Here is a 16,361-nt window from a genome sequence, read left to right on the forward strand (position 1 = left end):
TGTGCTGGGAGAGGTACGAGGATACTATGAAATGAAGAAACTTAAAAAAGAATTTTTAGAGACCAGAGGTAGTGCAGAGGTTAAGGAACTTGTCTTGCATGCAGCCAATCCAGGTTGAATCCCTGGAACTACACATGGTTCCTTGGTCATTGCCAGGAGTGAATAAGCACAAAGCACAGAGCCAGGAGTAAACCCTGAGCACCAACAGGTGTGACTCCCCACCCGTTGTCCATGCATGTCTCACATATGTAAAGTCCGAGATTCAATCCCCAGCAAATAAAAAACAATAATCTAGATCATTTAAAGATACACATAAAATGGTGGGACTAAAGGGAAAGTATAATATAATTATTGTCAAAAAACAAATGAAAACCTCTAAGGGAGAGAGGGGAAAATGTAATTATAATCAGAAAGTCACACCCAGAGAGCTTCCGAAGTACTGAAATACTGGAAATACCCTATTTTTTTATTCCTTACTAATTTTTATTTTTTCATTTATTTCAGTGCTAGAAACTGTGAATCCAGGATCTCACACATGCAATATATATGCTCTAGCACTGACATATTCCAAATATCCTATTTCTTTAGCTGCATGGTGTTAACATTGGTGCTTACATTGGGGGCAGGGGATTGGACCATGTCTGGCAATATTCATTCTGGCCATGCATTTAGGGTACCATTGACCCCAGCACTTTGAGCTGTCTCTCTGGACCCAGTGCTCACTGTAATATTTGTTCAACGGCATATTTTATATATTCTTAAGATGCTTATCATATTTTACAATTAAAAATTATTTTAAATTTGTAGATTAAAAGATTCTTACCTGGATCCGTGAAATTAAATCCTGAATTCCTGTAGTTCGGGCCTTTTCTATATAACTTATTAACTCCATCATTTCTTCTGTGCTCTCAGGAACTTTCAATGCATGCTCTCTAATTGCTTCAAATTCATTGCAAATGCTGATATATTACAGTTTTACCATAGTTAGGGTAATTGGTGCAATAACATGCTCAATGAATATTAATATAAAATGAAAATTGATATCTTTAAAATAGTTGGTAAATTTGCTAAGATTTGATAAAATATTTAAGCATAATTTATATAACTATTTATATCACACATCTGTAAAACTAATGGTTTCTGTAAAATTATGGTAAAGGTAAAGGTAAAGGCCCTCCCGTTGTTCGTCGATTTGCTCGAGCGGGCCCAGTAACGTCTCCATTGGAGACTTTGTTGTTACTGTGTCTGGCATATCGAATACTCTCGGTAGCTTGCTGGGCTCTCCGAGAGGGGCGGAGGAATCGAACTCAGGTCGGCCATGTTGGCTGCGTGCAAGGCAAACGCCCTACCGCTATGCTATCTCTTCAGCTCTCTTGAATATCTAGATAAGACATGAGAATACCTACCTAAACATTGTCTGGATCAAACAACCCCAAATCTAAGTTCTGCCTGTTTCTTTTTTCTTTTGCCAAAAAGCTTTGCTTTTTAAAAAAACTTTTTAAAGGTCTTACATATTTTGTCATTTTTTATTATTTTTTAATAGTGAATCACTGTGAGGTAGTTACATACTTACAAACTTTCGTGTTTGCATTTCAGTCATACAATGATCGACTACCCATCCCTCCACCAGTGCCCATTCTCCACCACCAATGATCCCACTATCCCTCCCACAACCCCCACCCCATCCGCCCCTACCCCACCCGACCTCTGTGGCAGGGCATTCCCTTTTGTTCTCTCTCTCCTTTTGGGTGTTGTGGTTTGCAATAGTGTGCCTCGGTTTTTACTACAATGAGAATGTGGGCAAATCTCTGAGGCTTAGTTTCCATAGCTGTAAGATAATGTTTGAAATTTTTAACATTTATCTTACTGTGTTATTATAATTATCAATTAAAAGGATTGTTTATTATTAAAATAATTGTTTATTATAATCAGTGCCTTATGTGAAACAGTAATAAGAAGATAAAACTTCTATATACATGCATAAAAATTTATAATTCTCTTCAAATACCCTATGTTATGTGAGTAGAAATTTAGATACCCTATTTCCATTATTCAAGTGAAGATACATTTCACATTCTTTTCCTTGTGAGTTGCAATATTTGCATTATCATGCTTTTACTATCAATACTAGGGGTCATGCAAAAAGTAAGTACAAAAGAGGTCATGGTTTTTAAAACAAACTTAGTTCTTCCTGGTAGTTCATTTGTATTATGGGTTAATTATACTTTTTCATTTAATAAACGGTTGAGTATCTAACAAAGTAGTAAACAAAGTTTTAAGCATTGGGGATATAGTGCTAACAAATAGAATTCTTGCTTCATAAAACTTATATTTAAGTTGAGGAGACACAAATGCATGTAAAAATATAAGACAGATGGTTACACAGTGAAAAGTTCTTCAAATAAATAAAAACAAAATAAATGAAGAATGATGGGTTGTTGAAAAGGGAGCACTCTTTTACTCAGGGAAGTTCTCTCTGTGGAGGTGATGATCAAGATGAATATGAGGGGCAAAAGCTTGTATGAAGATGCCAGGGATTGGCAGCCAAAAGCCCCACGCTCCACAATCACTTCAATCGCCCTGCCAGACTCCACTACTCAGGACATTTCTCATCCAGAAATTAATCTGTTGAAATACACTGGGGTTTTTTGACTGAAATCTCCAGACTTTCACAAAGCCAGGATGGGCTACCTCCCCTATCTCCCTGTTTTTTCAGAATCCCAGCAGTGACACACACTTCAAAGTTGTCACCCAGTTAAAAACTTACTCTAGGGGCCAGAGAAATAATACAGTGAGTAGGGCATTTGCCTTGCATGTGGCTGATCCGGGTTCAATCGTCGGCATCCAATATGGTCCCCCAAGCACCAGGAGTAATTCCTGAATACAGAGCCAGAAGTAACCCTGAGATCACCAGGTGTGACCCAAAAAGAAAAAAAAATTACTCCAGCTCTATCACCCAGTCAAAAATTTTTGATTTCTTGGAGCATGCAGCTGCAGATGTGGCCACACAGCATCTCTAACTCAACAATACTGATATACCAGAAATAGCACATCATATTGGTTTAGATGTAATATAGAAGGCAACCAGTTTCCACAATCCAAAATCACTGCCATACCCCAGGCCTAATTCTGCCATCTCAAGATGTAGCTCACCAAGATATAATCTGCTGAAAATTCTGGTATGTGGGTTTTGTGGCTGAAATCTCCAGGCTTACTTGAAGTTGGGATGGGCTACCTCCCTCTACTTCCCAATACTCATGGAAGCACTGGCAACCACCCCCATGAACCAACTCAGTGCCACCATGTAAGCTCTACTACCGGCCTTCCTTCAGACACCCATAAATTATTTCAAAAAAGATCAAAAGCCACAGTTAAGCTTGGACCTGTGCATGGCTGAACAGACTGGGGTAAATCAGAGGGGGGCGGGTTGGCCTGGGGCCTGCCCAAGCAGAGCCCCTAGTAGCTGCTTGCTTCCACAATCCAAACTTGCCACCATATCCCCACTTGACTCTACTACTCAGGACAGACCACACCAAGATATAATCTGAAAATTCTGGTATGCCAGTTTTATGACTGAAATCTCCAGGCTTTCTCGGGGTTGGGATGAGCTACCTCCCCCCCACCTCCCTGTACTTCTGGAAGCCTTGGCAGTCACATCCACACCCTAAAGCTGCCACCCAATTGAAAAGCTACTCCATCCGGATAAAAATACCAAATGCCCTGAACAAACACCGTGACCTCTTAGCACCTGTATTCCAAACCATAATGCACAAAAGGAAAAGGATATAGAGAGCAAGAAGGAAAGTGCCTCCCATAAAGGATGGGTGGGGGTAGGGGATGAAGGTTGGGGGATGGTGTAGGGAAAAGGGGAAATTGGTGGTGTGAAATATACACAAGTGGAGGAATGGGTGATGGATCATTGTATGACTGAAATTCAATTATGAACAGCTTTATAATGGTCTATCTCACAGATATTCAATTTAAAAAAAATTTTAAAAAGTAATGTGGAGCTCATGTCTGCTTAATCAATGTCTGATTAGTCAGCTTAGTCAATATCTGAATAAATAGCAGTACTGCTACATAAAAAAAGAAGGCAATCAATCTCAACAAAATATAAACACAGAAGACTTAACCTGTAATAACATCTTAGTAATCTATTATACAAGGACTTAATGTCTCCATGGTAAGATACAAAAATCTTCACTAACTTTTTTCTAAGGAAATATTTTTGATCATTCTATTAGCAAGATTTTTATAATAAACAATATAAAATAAATTATTGAGGGCCTGCTATGGGGGGGGGAGGCTTAAGGGGTGGTTGGGAAAATTGTAGACAATGGTGAAGGGAAGGTGCAATGGTGGTGGGATTGGTGTTGGTATACTGAATGTAACTAATTATCATGAGCTACACTGTAAACCACAGTGTTTATATCATTCAAGGGGAAAATAATTCTTTTTTTAAATCTTAAATTTAAAAAAACCTTCTAAAATAACAAAAAAAATTAAAGGAGTCAGGGATGTGACTTATCACTAGAACACTTGTGTGGTACCCAGTGTCCCCCAAATTCCACTAGAAGTGACTTACAAGTACCACTGGGTGTGATCCCAAAATAATAATTAATTAAATGGAGAAAATGAACACAATTAGTAGTTAATATAACAAAATAGTTAAAAATACATTTTACAATCCTATTGCAGTCATATCCAGCCAAAAACAAACAGGAGAGTGACTGGAATGACTGGAATGGGACAAGAAGGTGAGTATATAATCTGGCTGGGAAAGTCACATTCAGCTTTCTTATAACAAAAATTGCAGGGGTTAAAAGGAAGTATTAAAGAATCGTAAAGAGGCTGGGATGATACTCAAAGGGTGAATATGCATGCTTTGCAAACTGGAGGTCCAGGTAAATCAACAGTGGCATGGTCCACCCCCTCTAAAGCACTGCAAAAAGTGACCATCAAGAATGGGAGTAGGCTTGGAGTAGCTCTAAAACAAAAATAAACAAAATAAACAAAAATATTTGGGGTTTTGTATTTTGTTTTGGGGGCACATCCAGAAGATCTTAGGGATCATTCCTGGCTCAGTGCTCAGAGATCATCTGGTAGGACTCAGGGAACCACATGGGATTATGGCCACACAAGGCAAGTGTCCTACCTGCTGTACTTATCACTCCAGCCCCAACAAAAATATTTTAATAAACAATACAGCTAGGACCAAATTCTGATGTAGCAATAAGTTTGGCCTAATTTATAAATGGCAAAGAGACCAGTATAAATACAAAAGAGCTGGTAAGAAACAAAATTGGAGAAGCAGGAACCAAATCATGAAGAATGTGATAATTATTTTAGGTGGATTAATGGGTAATGAAAAAAATACTAATGGTTTTATTAAGATGCTTTCTTCCTGAAAGAGAAGAATCTGAGTTCCTTGGGAAGAAACTTTATGTCCAAAAACATTAGAGGGGCGAACAAAATGGTTAAAAGCCTCATGGCCCAATCATATACTAAAACAAACTGTAAAGAACAAATTGTTCGATTATTTACTTATTAATAAGTTGTACTTAGTGATATACACTTAGCGATATACATTTTCCTACTTCAGTGTTCTCTATCTTAACTATGGAATTTGAGAAGTTTTTTGTTTGGTTTGGGTTTTTGATCTTTGTGCCACACCTAGCAGTGCTCAGGGATTACTCTGAGCTCAAAGAACAGTCCTGATGGCTTCAGGGGCCTCTTTGGGGTCCTGGGAATCCAACATGGATAGGTTGCTGTGTGCAAGAAAAGTGCCCTACCTATGCCCTAATCCTGCCTTTTAAATATGGAATTGTAACAGGAAGGAAATAAAGGATAGAGGAAATAGAGGAAACTGGACAATATTTTAGCAGTTATATAGCAAGATACAGCTGTTTTGTTGGAAGTAATATATTTTTCCAGAAATGTTACCAATACTATAAATATAAAAATGTTAAACAAAAAATGTTATTAAATATTGCCATTACTCATTCCATGGGCTGGAGCAATAGCACAGCGGGTAGGGCGTTTGCCATGACCACGGCCAAACCGGGTTTGATTCTTCTGCCCCTCTCAAAGAGCCCGGCAAGCTACCGAGAATATCTCGCCTGCACAGCAAAGCCTGGCACACTACCCGTGACGTATTCGATATGCCAAACACAGTAACAATTGTCACAATGAAGATGTTACTGGGCCTGCTCGAGCAAATCGATGAACAACAGGAGGACAGTGACAGTGACTCATTCCACAAGATTAAACTTTTGCATAAAGTTTATACAATAAATACTTGATTTTCTGATAAACATATTATATTTAACTTAGTATTTGACACTACAGATCCCTTTTTTGAGTGTCTATTCTATGCCAAAAAGTGTTAGATGCTTTAAAAATATTGTTTGTAATCCTACTATCACTCCTAAAAAGGTTATTTTTTTCAGAGCTTATAGCAGAAAATTAAGATTCAGGAAAATCAAGTAACTAGCCCTGAGTCACCAAAGTAGGTCATGGCAGAACCAGGATTCAAATTCACGTCCTTCTGATTAAAAACATAGTGCTTCTAAGAAAAAAAACATAATCGTTAACCTTTAATTATTGAGTAGCATGTTTCTGGCAATTGTACTAGGGGCTTTACGAATACATTGGTTTTAATCTTACAGTAATTTCAATTTAAGATTCCTTTGGAACCAAAAAAGTAACAAATGAGATAGATGATGAATTTCTTGAGCATCAGAGTATACTTCCTATCTAAAGTGAAAGCTACTTCTCAGCTCCATTTACCACTGCAGGCCCAACATGTCCTGGTCTCTATAACAAAACAAACAAACACTATCCTTCCGTTGTTCATAGATTTTCTCGATTTTCTCGAGCGATCCCAGTAACGTCTCCATTGTGAGACTTTGTTGTTACTGTGTTTGGCATATCGAATACGTCACGGGTAGTGTGCCAGGCTCTGCCCTGCGGGTAAGATACTCTCGGTAGCTTGCCGGGCTCTCTGAGAGGGGTGGAGGAATCAAACTCGGGTTGGCTATGTTGGCTGCGTACAAGGCAAACGCCCTACCACGGTGCTATCGCTCCAGCCCCAGTCCTGGTCTCACTTTTGCAAAAAAATTGAGGGTATGGAATAAGTGGGTGAGTGTGTCAGTGGGTGTATAATATCCTAACTTTGTGAGCTAGAAATAAATTCATATTTTGCTTAACCTAGAGAAAACTCAATATGACAAACAAAACATAATTTTTGGACATATTTATCTAGCAAACCATTTGATTATTATATTAATTTTATAATCACCCTGTTAGATGGTATCACTTTCTCCATTTACCTGTTGAAAAACTACGTGACAAACTTAACTATTGGGTCAAGAATAATCTCAGAGGGCTGGAGCAATAGCACAGCAGGTAGGGCATTTGCCTTGCACACAGCCAACCTGGGTTCGATTCCTAGCATCCCATATGGTCCCCCCGAGTACCGCCAGGAGTAATTCCTGAGTGCATAAGCCAGGAGTAACCTCTGTGCATCTCCAGGTGTGACCCAAAAAGAAAAAAAAATCTCAGATAGAACAGTGATCATTAAAATTCTATGGCCTTTTTCCATTATCATGGAACCTCCATCTACATACTGGTTTATTTCTTTTTATTTTTATCTTTTTGCCTTCTTGTGGGAGGTCACACCTAGTGGTGCTCAGGGGTTACTCCTGGCTTTGCACTCAGAAATTACTCCCAGCAGTGCTGGGAACCTATGGGATGTGGAGATCAAATACGGGTCAGCTGCATATAATGTAAACACCTTATGTGCTATACTATCATTCCAGTCCTCTATTTCTTTTTTTATAATCTACAGTTGCCCTAAAATTATTCTCAAACAGTATAAAACAAAAAGAAATCTGACATCCAACACATTTGATTGCAAAGAAACTTCCTGAAGAGGCAACTGTGCAAAAAAGTTGTAAAAGCTGCTTTTTTAAACAACAGCCATAATCAGAAAAATAGTGCTCTTAACTCCAAAATTCTGAGTTTGACATTTAATTCTACTTACCTTTCATTCTCTTTTCTATGTTTTGTAGCTATGTCATTTAGTAGTAAGTTTGCAAAGGCCTTTGCTTTGTTTGTTAGGCCTATCTTTAAATCTTCACAATCCAAACGCACCATAGGATAATGAACCCATTGAGGTAAAAGCATTATTTCTGAGACAAGATTGAAAAATTTTTCTATAAACTAAAAAAAAAGGGGGGGACATTTAAAATTTTTTAAATACTTAGAATTTTCTAATTAAGCAAAGATTTTGTAGTACTTCGTTACAGTAATATTCTACTGGTTACCATTTGAAAAATACAAAAACACTAATCTGAAAATCCGTGCAACCTCATCTGTTTAACAGCACTTTTTTAGCAAGAATTGGAAAAAATCTAGAAACTCTTTTATAAATGATTGACTAAAGAAAATACACAATGGAATGCTAGTCAACTGTAAGCGGGGGTGGGGGGAGATGGAATACTGACATGTATACAAAAATTGATGAAACTAAAGGGTATTGTATTAAGTGAAATAGATCAAATGAAGAAAGATAAATACAGTATGCTGATACTCATATGTGATAAAGAAAAAAATAGGGGAATTTTGGTAAGATAGTGGAAAGGTAAAATTGCCAGATTCTCTTCCTCCCCAAATTTTCAACTAAATGATAAGTGGAGTCTCTGAGTCTCAAGACTCAGAGACTATAAAAAACCAGCTCCCGGAAGAGAACAGTGCAGTCTCCTGCCCCCGCGCCTGGCTGTCCTCACCGGGGCCCCTTGGAGGGGAGCAGGTTGAGCTTTCCTCCCTGGCCCGACCAGGGCTCCAGCAGCCAAAGACCTCCAGGACCAGCCACCACCATGCTGAGACCACTCTCCGCACACATGAAGGTACTGGCAGAGGGACAAAGTCACGCGGGTTCTGGGGCCGAGATCTCCAAGCCTACTCGGATTGGAGCCGAGCATCCTCCACCCAGATCCTCCAAATTCCAGTAGGCGAGGGTCACACCCACCAACTGGGCCCCTGGTGCCGTGTAATCCCATCAACGGCCAAGACTCAGAGACTATAAAAACCAGCTCCTGGAACCGCGCGGCCACAAATGCGGCCGCGGGACATCTTATTATGACATCTTATTATCTCATTCCTATTTTGGACAAACTGGCAGGCTACCGAATGTAGCCTGCCCACACGGCAGAGTTTGGCAAACTCCCTGTGGCGTACCCAATATGCCAAATACCAGTAACAATGATGGGTCTCATTCTCCTAAAGAGCCTTGAATATAATCTCAGGGCTAGGATGAAGGAGACGTTACTGGGGCCTGCTCGAGACAATCGACGAATAACAGGATGATTTGTGATTTGTGATTGTGTGATAAGTGGAGTTTAAAATAGTCCCAGAGGGTCCCTACAGATTAGCTCAAGCCACGGAACACGTGCCTGACCTGTGCAAGATTCTAATACTGATCCCCAGCATTGTATGATCCCACGCTAGAGCAGCACAGTGCTATATAACAATGTCCCAGGCCCAAGACAGCTCCCTAGCACTAACTAGTACAGCTCATATAAAATATTTTTAAATAGACTCTAAGAAACTACCAGATGACTAACTGACCAGTGGAAAGAAGGCAGGAGACATCAGAGGGAGTAAGAGTAACTATGGTGTTAATGTGCCTCTAGGGTGCTATTACTAGTAATTCAGAGCCTGCTTTTGAGACTGAAGGGTTCACATCATACGGGGAAACTCTGATACTTGGGGGGACTGCGTCAGTGAGGGTATCATACACAGCCAGGCAGAAAACAGAATTTTTTCTGCAGAGGGCAATAGGATACTGGAGAACAGGTCTCTGTGGCTGCCTGTTAGGGGGCAAATAAATTTAAGCAAGAGAGACGATTAAGAAACAGACAAATAACCAGAGTGGAGGGGAATGATACCTTCCCATCCTGCTGCCAGCAATGCCTAAGGCCATTGAATTTTCCCATGTCTGCCACTGTCAGCCCTTGTCTAGGACAGGAGATCAGATAACTTCAGGTGTAAGTAGTTAGGTTCTAATGGATACAAGGACCTTGATGACCAAGGAGATTGTTGGAAACAAGTTTCTTCTCTATAGAGAATTGTTACTTCTCTCTATAACTATCCTAGTGTATGAAAAGCTCCTATTCTCTTATCAGATCTGAACCCATCATTAAGAATATGAACACTGGGACTGGAGTGATAGCACAGTGGGTAGGGCATTTGCTTTGTAGAAGTCTGACCTGGGTTCGATTCCCGGCATCCCATATGGTCTGCCAAGCACTGCCAGGAGTAATTCCTGAGTGCATGAGCCAGGAATAACCTCTGTGCATCGCTGGGTGTAACCCAGAAAAGTGAGAAAAAAAAAAGAATATGAACACCTATGGGGCCTCCTATTTTGATTTAGAGTTTAGAACATGCAAATTCAAAGCAACTTCTAATGGAGTTTTTTTGTTTGCTGTTTTTGGGCTGCACCCAGTGAAGCTCAGGATTTACTGCTGGCACTGTACTCAGGAGTTACTCCTGGAAGTGTGTAAGGGACCATATGGAATGCCAGGGTTCAAACCAGGGTTGACCACATGCAAGGCAGATGTCCTATCCACTGTACTATCACTCCATCGCTGAAGATATTTTTTAACTGATATCACCTATAAACTTTGATAATCACACTCCTCACATTCACCTATGACTATTATCAGTTTGACCTCAGCCTATATCTAAGACTACTACAACCTCTTCTGTTTGCATTCTGTGAAAGATTTGGGCTGCAGCCAGTACAAGATCAAAATTAGACCACAATTGAAGAATAAGTGATGCCTTGAAGAAGTTGGGAAAGTCGATATTACAAAACTAGCACTAACATCTTAAACTGAGGGCTCCAGCCAATATGTTCGTGTAACTGATTATGGAGCTCCCAAAAAGTTTTCAATAGTAAAAGGTTTCTGAATACACAACCAAAGATTAATTCCTAATCAGCACATATAAAGAATTCGAGGTATTTCTGGCAGGGCTTGCCTATATTGCATTTCTCAGGTGAAAAGGTTGAGTGGGAACTAATGATCTCCAAGAGGCTGCAGATCTCACTCGCCTCAGTTTAAGATGCTATCAACCCCTTGGGAGACCTGAGTTTACATAGCCTGTTGGTGTCTGAGGGGCTACCAGGAACAAATGGTAGTGCTTACAGTCATGTAATACCAGGGATTAAAATTGGGGGCTCAACTCATGTGCTTTAGCCCCTTAACTTATCTCCTAGATCCTAAGATTTTGTGTGTCTGAGTGTGAGCGCGCGCGCACACACACACACACACACACACACACACACACTGCCTACTCCAAGGCCTCAGATATGCAAGGCAAGTGCTGCCACATCCCCTACCCAAGATTCTTCCTATTTGGTGGAGTTTTGTTCTGTATGTTAAAACTCTTGGTATTCTATTCTTTTTTTTTATTATTGAATCACCGTGAGATAATTATAATATTTCATGTTTGGGTTACAGTCACACAATGATCAAACACCCATCCCTCCACCAGTGCACATTCCCCACCACCAATATCCCTGGTATACTCCCCCTTTCCCACCCTCTCTTTGCCTCCGTGGCAGACATGATTCCCCATAATCTCTCTCTACTTTTGGGCATTATGGTTTACAATACAGACCCTAAGAGTTTGGTCCTTTATCTACTTTCTGCACACATCTCCCATCCCAACATATTCTATTCTTCATCTTCTCCATTTCTTTCTTTCTTTGGGGGGGCAGGAGGGGGGAATTGAAAGGTGGTCTGGTGGCCTCTGACACTGCTGGGCTCTAGCAACATTGCAACAATGGCAGGTCACTGAACTGACCAAGCCAGAGGCTGTCCAGTCGTGGCCCCCATAATCCCCTGAGCATCATCTGGAAGTCTCTCTCTCTCTCTCTCTCTCTCTCTCTCTCTCTCTCTCTCTCTCTCTCTCTCTCTCTCTCACACACACACACACACACACACACACCATACACAAGTATAAATCTTATTTCATTCCATTGCTTTTCTTCAGAGCTTCCAGGATTATCTTTCTAAAACTCAGATCCAAGTTTATAATTTTCATGGCAATATCCCTTCAAAATAAGGTCTTATTTTGTCCCCCTATGGCTTTACTTTTCATCTCCAACTTGATGTTCTAAGTCTTTCATGTATTTTTTTTCTATACGAATTGTTCTTCACTTACTTTGCTTTATTTTCCTTTACCTGAAAGCATATAAATATCACTGATATTTCCTATTTTCTTCAGTTCTAAATATCTACTTCAAAGACAAGCTCACTTTTCTCTTGTAGAAACTTTCAACAATTTTCTTTCTTTCTTTCTTTCTTTTTTTTGGGGGGGCTACATTCAGCTCTGCAGGGCTTACTTCTAGCTCTGTGTTCGGGGATCACACCTGGAAAAACTCAGGGGATCATATGGGATGTAAGGGATCAAACTTAAGTCAGCCATGTGTAACACAAATGTCCCACACGCTATACTATCTATCCAGTCCCTAACCACCAATTTTCCAAAGCAAAAAACATTTCCTCAGGGCTGGAGTGATAGTACAGTGGATAGGGCATTTGCCTGGCATGTGGCAAACTAGGGTTCGATTCCCAGCATCCCATATGGTCCCCTGAGCACTGCCAGGAGTAATTCCTGAGTGCAGAGCCAGGAGGAACCCCTGTGCATCACCGGGTGTGACCCAAAAAAGGGAAAAAAAAAGAAAAAAACAAAACAAAACATTTTCTCCTCTGAATTTCCACAACACCTTGTACATCTCTCTATCCCGAAACTCATCTCACTATTGCAGTTGGAGTTGTTGAAGTTGTCTGGTTTTCATACCAAATATAAGCTCTTAAGGATATTTTTTTTCAAATTTTCACCAAAATTTTGCTAAGTGTCTGAATGTGATTAAATAATATTGGTCAAATCAGTGATTAAATGAATGACTAAAGAAATTCTGAGGTGAGCATGTAAGTTTACGAAAATGATGTCCTACATTTAAAAAAAGAATTGTTACCCAATAAGAGAGAGAGAACAAAAGGGAATGCCCTGCCACAGAGGCAGGGTGGCATGGGGGGATGGGGGGTGGGAGGGATACTGGGATCCGTGGTGGTGGGAAATGGGCACTGGTGGAGGGATGGGTATTTGATCATTGTATAATTGAAACCCAAGCATAAAAATTTGTAAGTCTACAACTATAAAAAATAAATAAATAAAAGTAAAAAAAAAAGAATTGTTAGTTTAAAGTGAAGCATTTATTTTTCAGAATAAATAGATACTAATTCTAGAAATTCAAAGAGCTTTAATGAAAACAGAATTTCCACTTACCTCTGTGTACTCATCAAAGGTATGATTTTGTGCCTGAAAAGTCTCTATCATCTCAACTGCAGTACCATCGAGGAGCCAATTATACTTTTCAACTAAAAATTAATAAAATAGCTTAAATTTTAATACCTTCTCCAAAAGATAAAGTACTCTTTCATGTAGTGCTATAATAGAATAGCTTATTCCATTAAGTATTATTAATAGAGTATTAAAATGTTAATAGGAATTGATAAAACACTCTTAACAAGCAAAACTAGTTAAACATGTATATGAATATAAATATAGGGCATATAGTAAGTTTTAAATAGCTTAGATGTTCTAGGACCAGAGCAAAGCACAGCGGGTAGGACATTTTGCTTGCACATGGCCAACCTGGGTTCAATCCCCAGCATCCCATATGACCCTCCAACCCCTGCAAGAAGTGATTCCTGAGCATGGAGCCAGGAGCAAGTCCTGAGCACCGCCAGGTGTGGCCCCCAAAACAAATAACAGACAAAAATCACCTGGATGTTCTGATAACTCAATTAATAGAATTTTTTATTTAATATACATCAAACAACATTTATACATTCTGAACCCACACATATTTAAGAATAATATAAAATTAAATTTACACTATGCAAAACTATATTTATATTATGAGAAACTATTCTCAAAAATTACCTTCCTTTCATTATCAGCTTGGCTTTGCTTTATTCCAACATCTGTTCCTTTTACCTTATGAATTTATCACTCTGTTCCAGTTAACATTCACACTTTGGACTAAACAAGAGAATTTAATATTTTTTTTTTTGCTTTTTGGGTCACACCCAGCAATGCACAGGGGTTATTCCTGGCTCTGCACTCAGGAATTACTCCTGGTAGTGCTCAGGGGACCATATGGGATGCTGGGAATCGAACCCGGGTCGGCCACGTGCAAGGCAAACGCCCTACCCGCTGTGCTATCACTCCAGCCTCACAGAATTTAAATTTCTTGTTATGATTCTTTACTCTGTCAAAAGCCATGGCTATGTTTATTTCTAGATCTCCCTGATCTATCATATAGCCTCAGACAACAAAATAGAGGATCAAATTCTAATAAAAATTAAATGGCATTCTTTTATAATAAAGGCTATAAATTTTATATATCTATATATAGAGAGAGAGTAGTGTATGTACCATATGTCTCATAATGCCTTCTTACACCTTCTAAGTTACGAGATATATCCTCCTTTAGCTGAGTAACAGCCCACTGTATCACATGTTCTGGAAGTTCTGTATCAAGATTTACAGGTGTTGAAGTTCCTGATAGCCAAGAGGGTACTGTCTGGACATTCTAATATAAATAAACATAATGTATTAAAGTCACGTCTATGCAATTAACCTCAATATATATCATATATTTTTAATTCTTTGCATAGCTCAATGATCAAAGAATACTTGGCTCAAAAGAGTACTTGATACAAAATAATTATTTAAAATTATATTTTTACCCTAATATACAACTTCATTTGGGTTAGTTTTCAGTCAGTCAATAAATACTAACAGCAACTAGAGTGTAAATGTAATTATACTGGGACTGGAGCAATAGTACAGCAGATAGGGCATTTGCCTTGCACGCAGCCGACCCGGGTTTGATTCTCAGCATCCCATATGGTCCCCCAAGCACCACCAGGAGTGATTCCTGACTGCAAAGCCAGGAGTAACCCCTGTGCATTGCTGGGTGTGACCCAAAAAGCCAAAAAAAAAAAAGAAGAAAGAAAAATTTAATTATACTAAAAATCCAGGGAGAACAAATATTACATGCTTTTTTTTTGCTTTTTGGGTCACACCCAGTGATACACAGGGGTTACTCCTGGCTCTCTGCACTCAGGAATTACCCCTGGAGGTGCTCAAGGAACCATATGGGATGCTGGGAATCAACCCGGGTGAGCTGCATGCAAGGCAAATACCCTACCCGCTGTGCTATTGCTCCAGCCCTACATGCATTCTTTGTGTGTGTGTGTGTGTGTGTGTGTGTGTGTGTGTGCTTTTATGGGTCACACCTGGCGATGCACAGGGGTTACTCCTGGCTCTGCACTCAGGAATTACCCCTGGCGGTGCTCAGGGGACCATATGGGATTCTGGGAATCAAACCTGTGTCGGCTGCATGCAAGGCAAACGCCCTACCCGCTGTGCTATTGTTCCAGCACCCCTACATGCATTCTTAAGAAAATCATAATTTAGTAAGGGGTAAATTAAATACCAATTCACAAGCATAACAAATGTTAGATGAGAAAAACATCATCTCTATTCAGACATTTCAAATAGAAAGAAAGTACTTTCTAACCTAAAATAAAATTAGAGGTTGGAAAATGAAGCAAAAAGTTATAACTTTTTTGTGCACATATGTAAAATTTTAAGTTCTGAAAGAAAACCATATTTTAAAAAGCTGAAGAATAAGGATAAAGTAATACCTGCAGTGCTTCCCCTATTCTTTCTACTATCCCCAAAATAACATCTTCCAAATCTTGAAAAGTAGGATAAAATTCCATTCTGTCATCATCAAGTGTCAATTCCATCTTAAATAATGGCAGCCTTCTTTCATCTTCTTGATCAAAAAGTTTTACAAATCCTTTTATAGTTTGTTTTAAAAGATCCCTTAGCTGTATGACATTAAAAATTACTATTACTTTAGAAAGTATAAACTCAACCTTTACCTAGAAATCTGTGTATTGGCTATGTTTATTTTATTAATCCATTCAGAACTGAAAACTATATTCATTAAATACATCTTAATGAATATCATCTAAAACAATAAAATATATACAAATTATAATTTTATAGGCTATTTAAAACCTTAAAATGGCAACTCAGAATCTTCTGTGTTTTCTTGAGTATTCTGCCCCTGGCACTAAAAATATTCCAGAAGACCAATGAACATGGTGAGGACTGAGGGAGGAAAGACCAGACACCTGAGAGTGAAGGTGGTATAAAGGGTTAATATCCAAGATATATATAAGACACTGACTGGTAGGATTTTTCAA

At 39.2% G+C, this 16,361-nt stretch overlaps 1 protein-coding gene across 1 annotated transcript in view; it reads right to left on the reverse strand.

Annotated features, from left to right (window-relative positions):
* The window catches only part of DNAH12 (dynein axonemal heavy chain 12), a 209,920-nt gene that overhangs the window by 174,307 nt on the left and 19,252 nt on the right, over window positions 1–16,361 (reverse strand). The window contains exons 8-12 of the mRNA XM_056129552.1: window positions 15,792–15,980; window positions 14,515–14,671; window positions 13,360–13,451; window positions 8,045–8,223; window positions 824–959 (exon numbers count right to left, since the gene is read on the reverse strand). Of these exons, the coding sequence (XP_055985527.1) occupies window positions 824–959; window positions 8,045–8,223; window positions 13,360–13,451; window positions 14,515–14,671; window positions 15,792–15,980 (753 nt within the window). The remainder of the gene's footprint in view (window positions 1–823; window positions 960–8,044; window positions 8,224–13,359; window positions 13,452–14,514; window positions 14,672–15,791; window positions 15,981–16,361) is intronic.

This window comes from Sorex fumeus, unplaced genomic scaffold, assembly GCF_029834395.1.
Source record: "Sorex fumeus unplaced genomic scaffold, SorFum_2.1 ptg000072l, whole genome shotgun sequence".
Lineage (NCBI taxonomy): Eukaryota > Metazoa > Chordata > Mammalia > Eulipotyphla > Soricidae > Sorex > Sorex fumeus.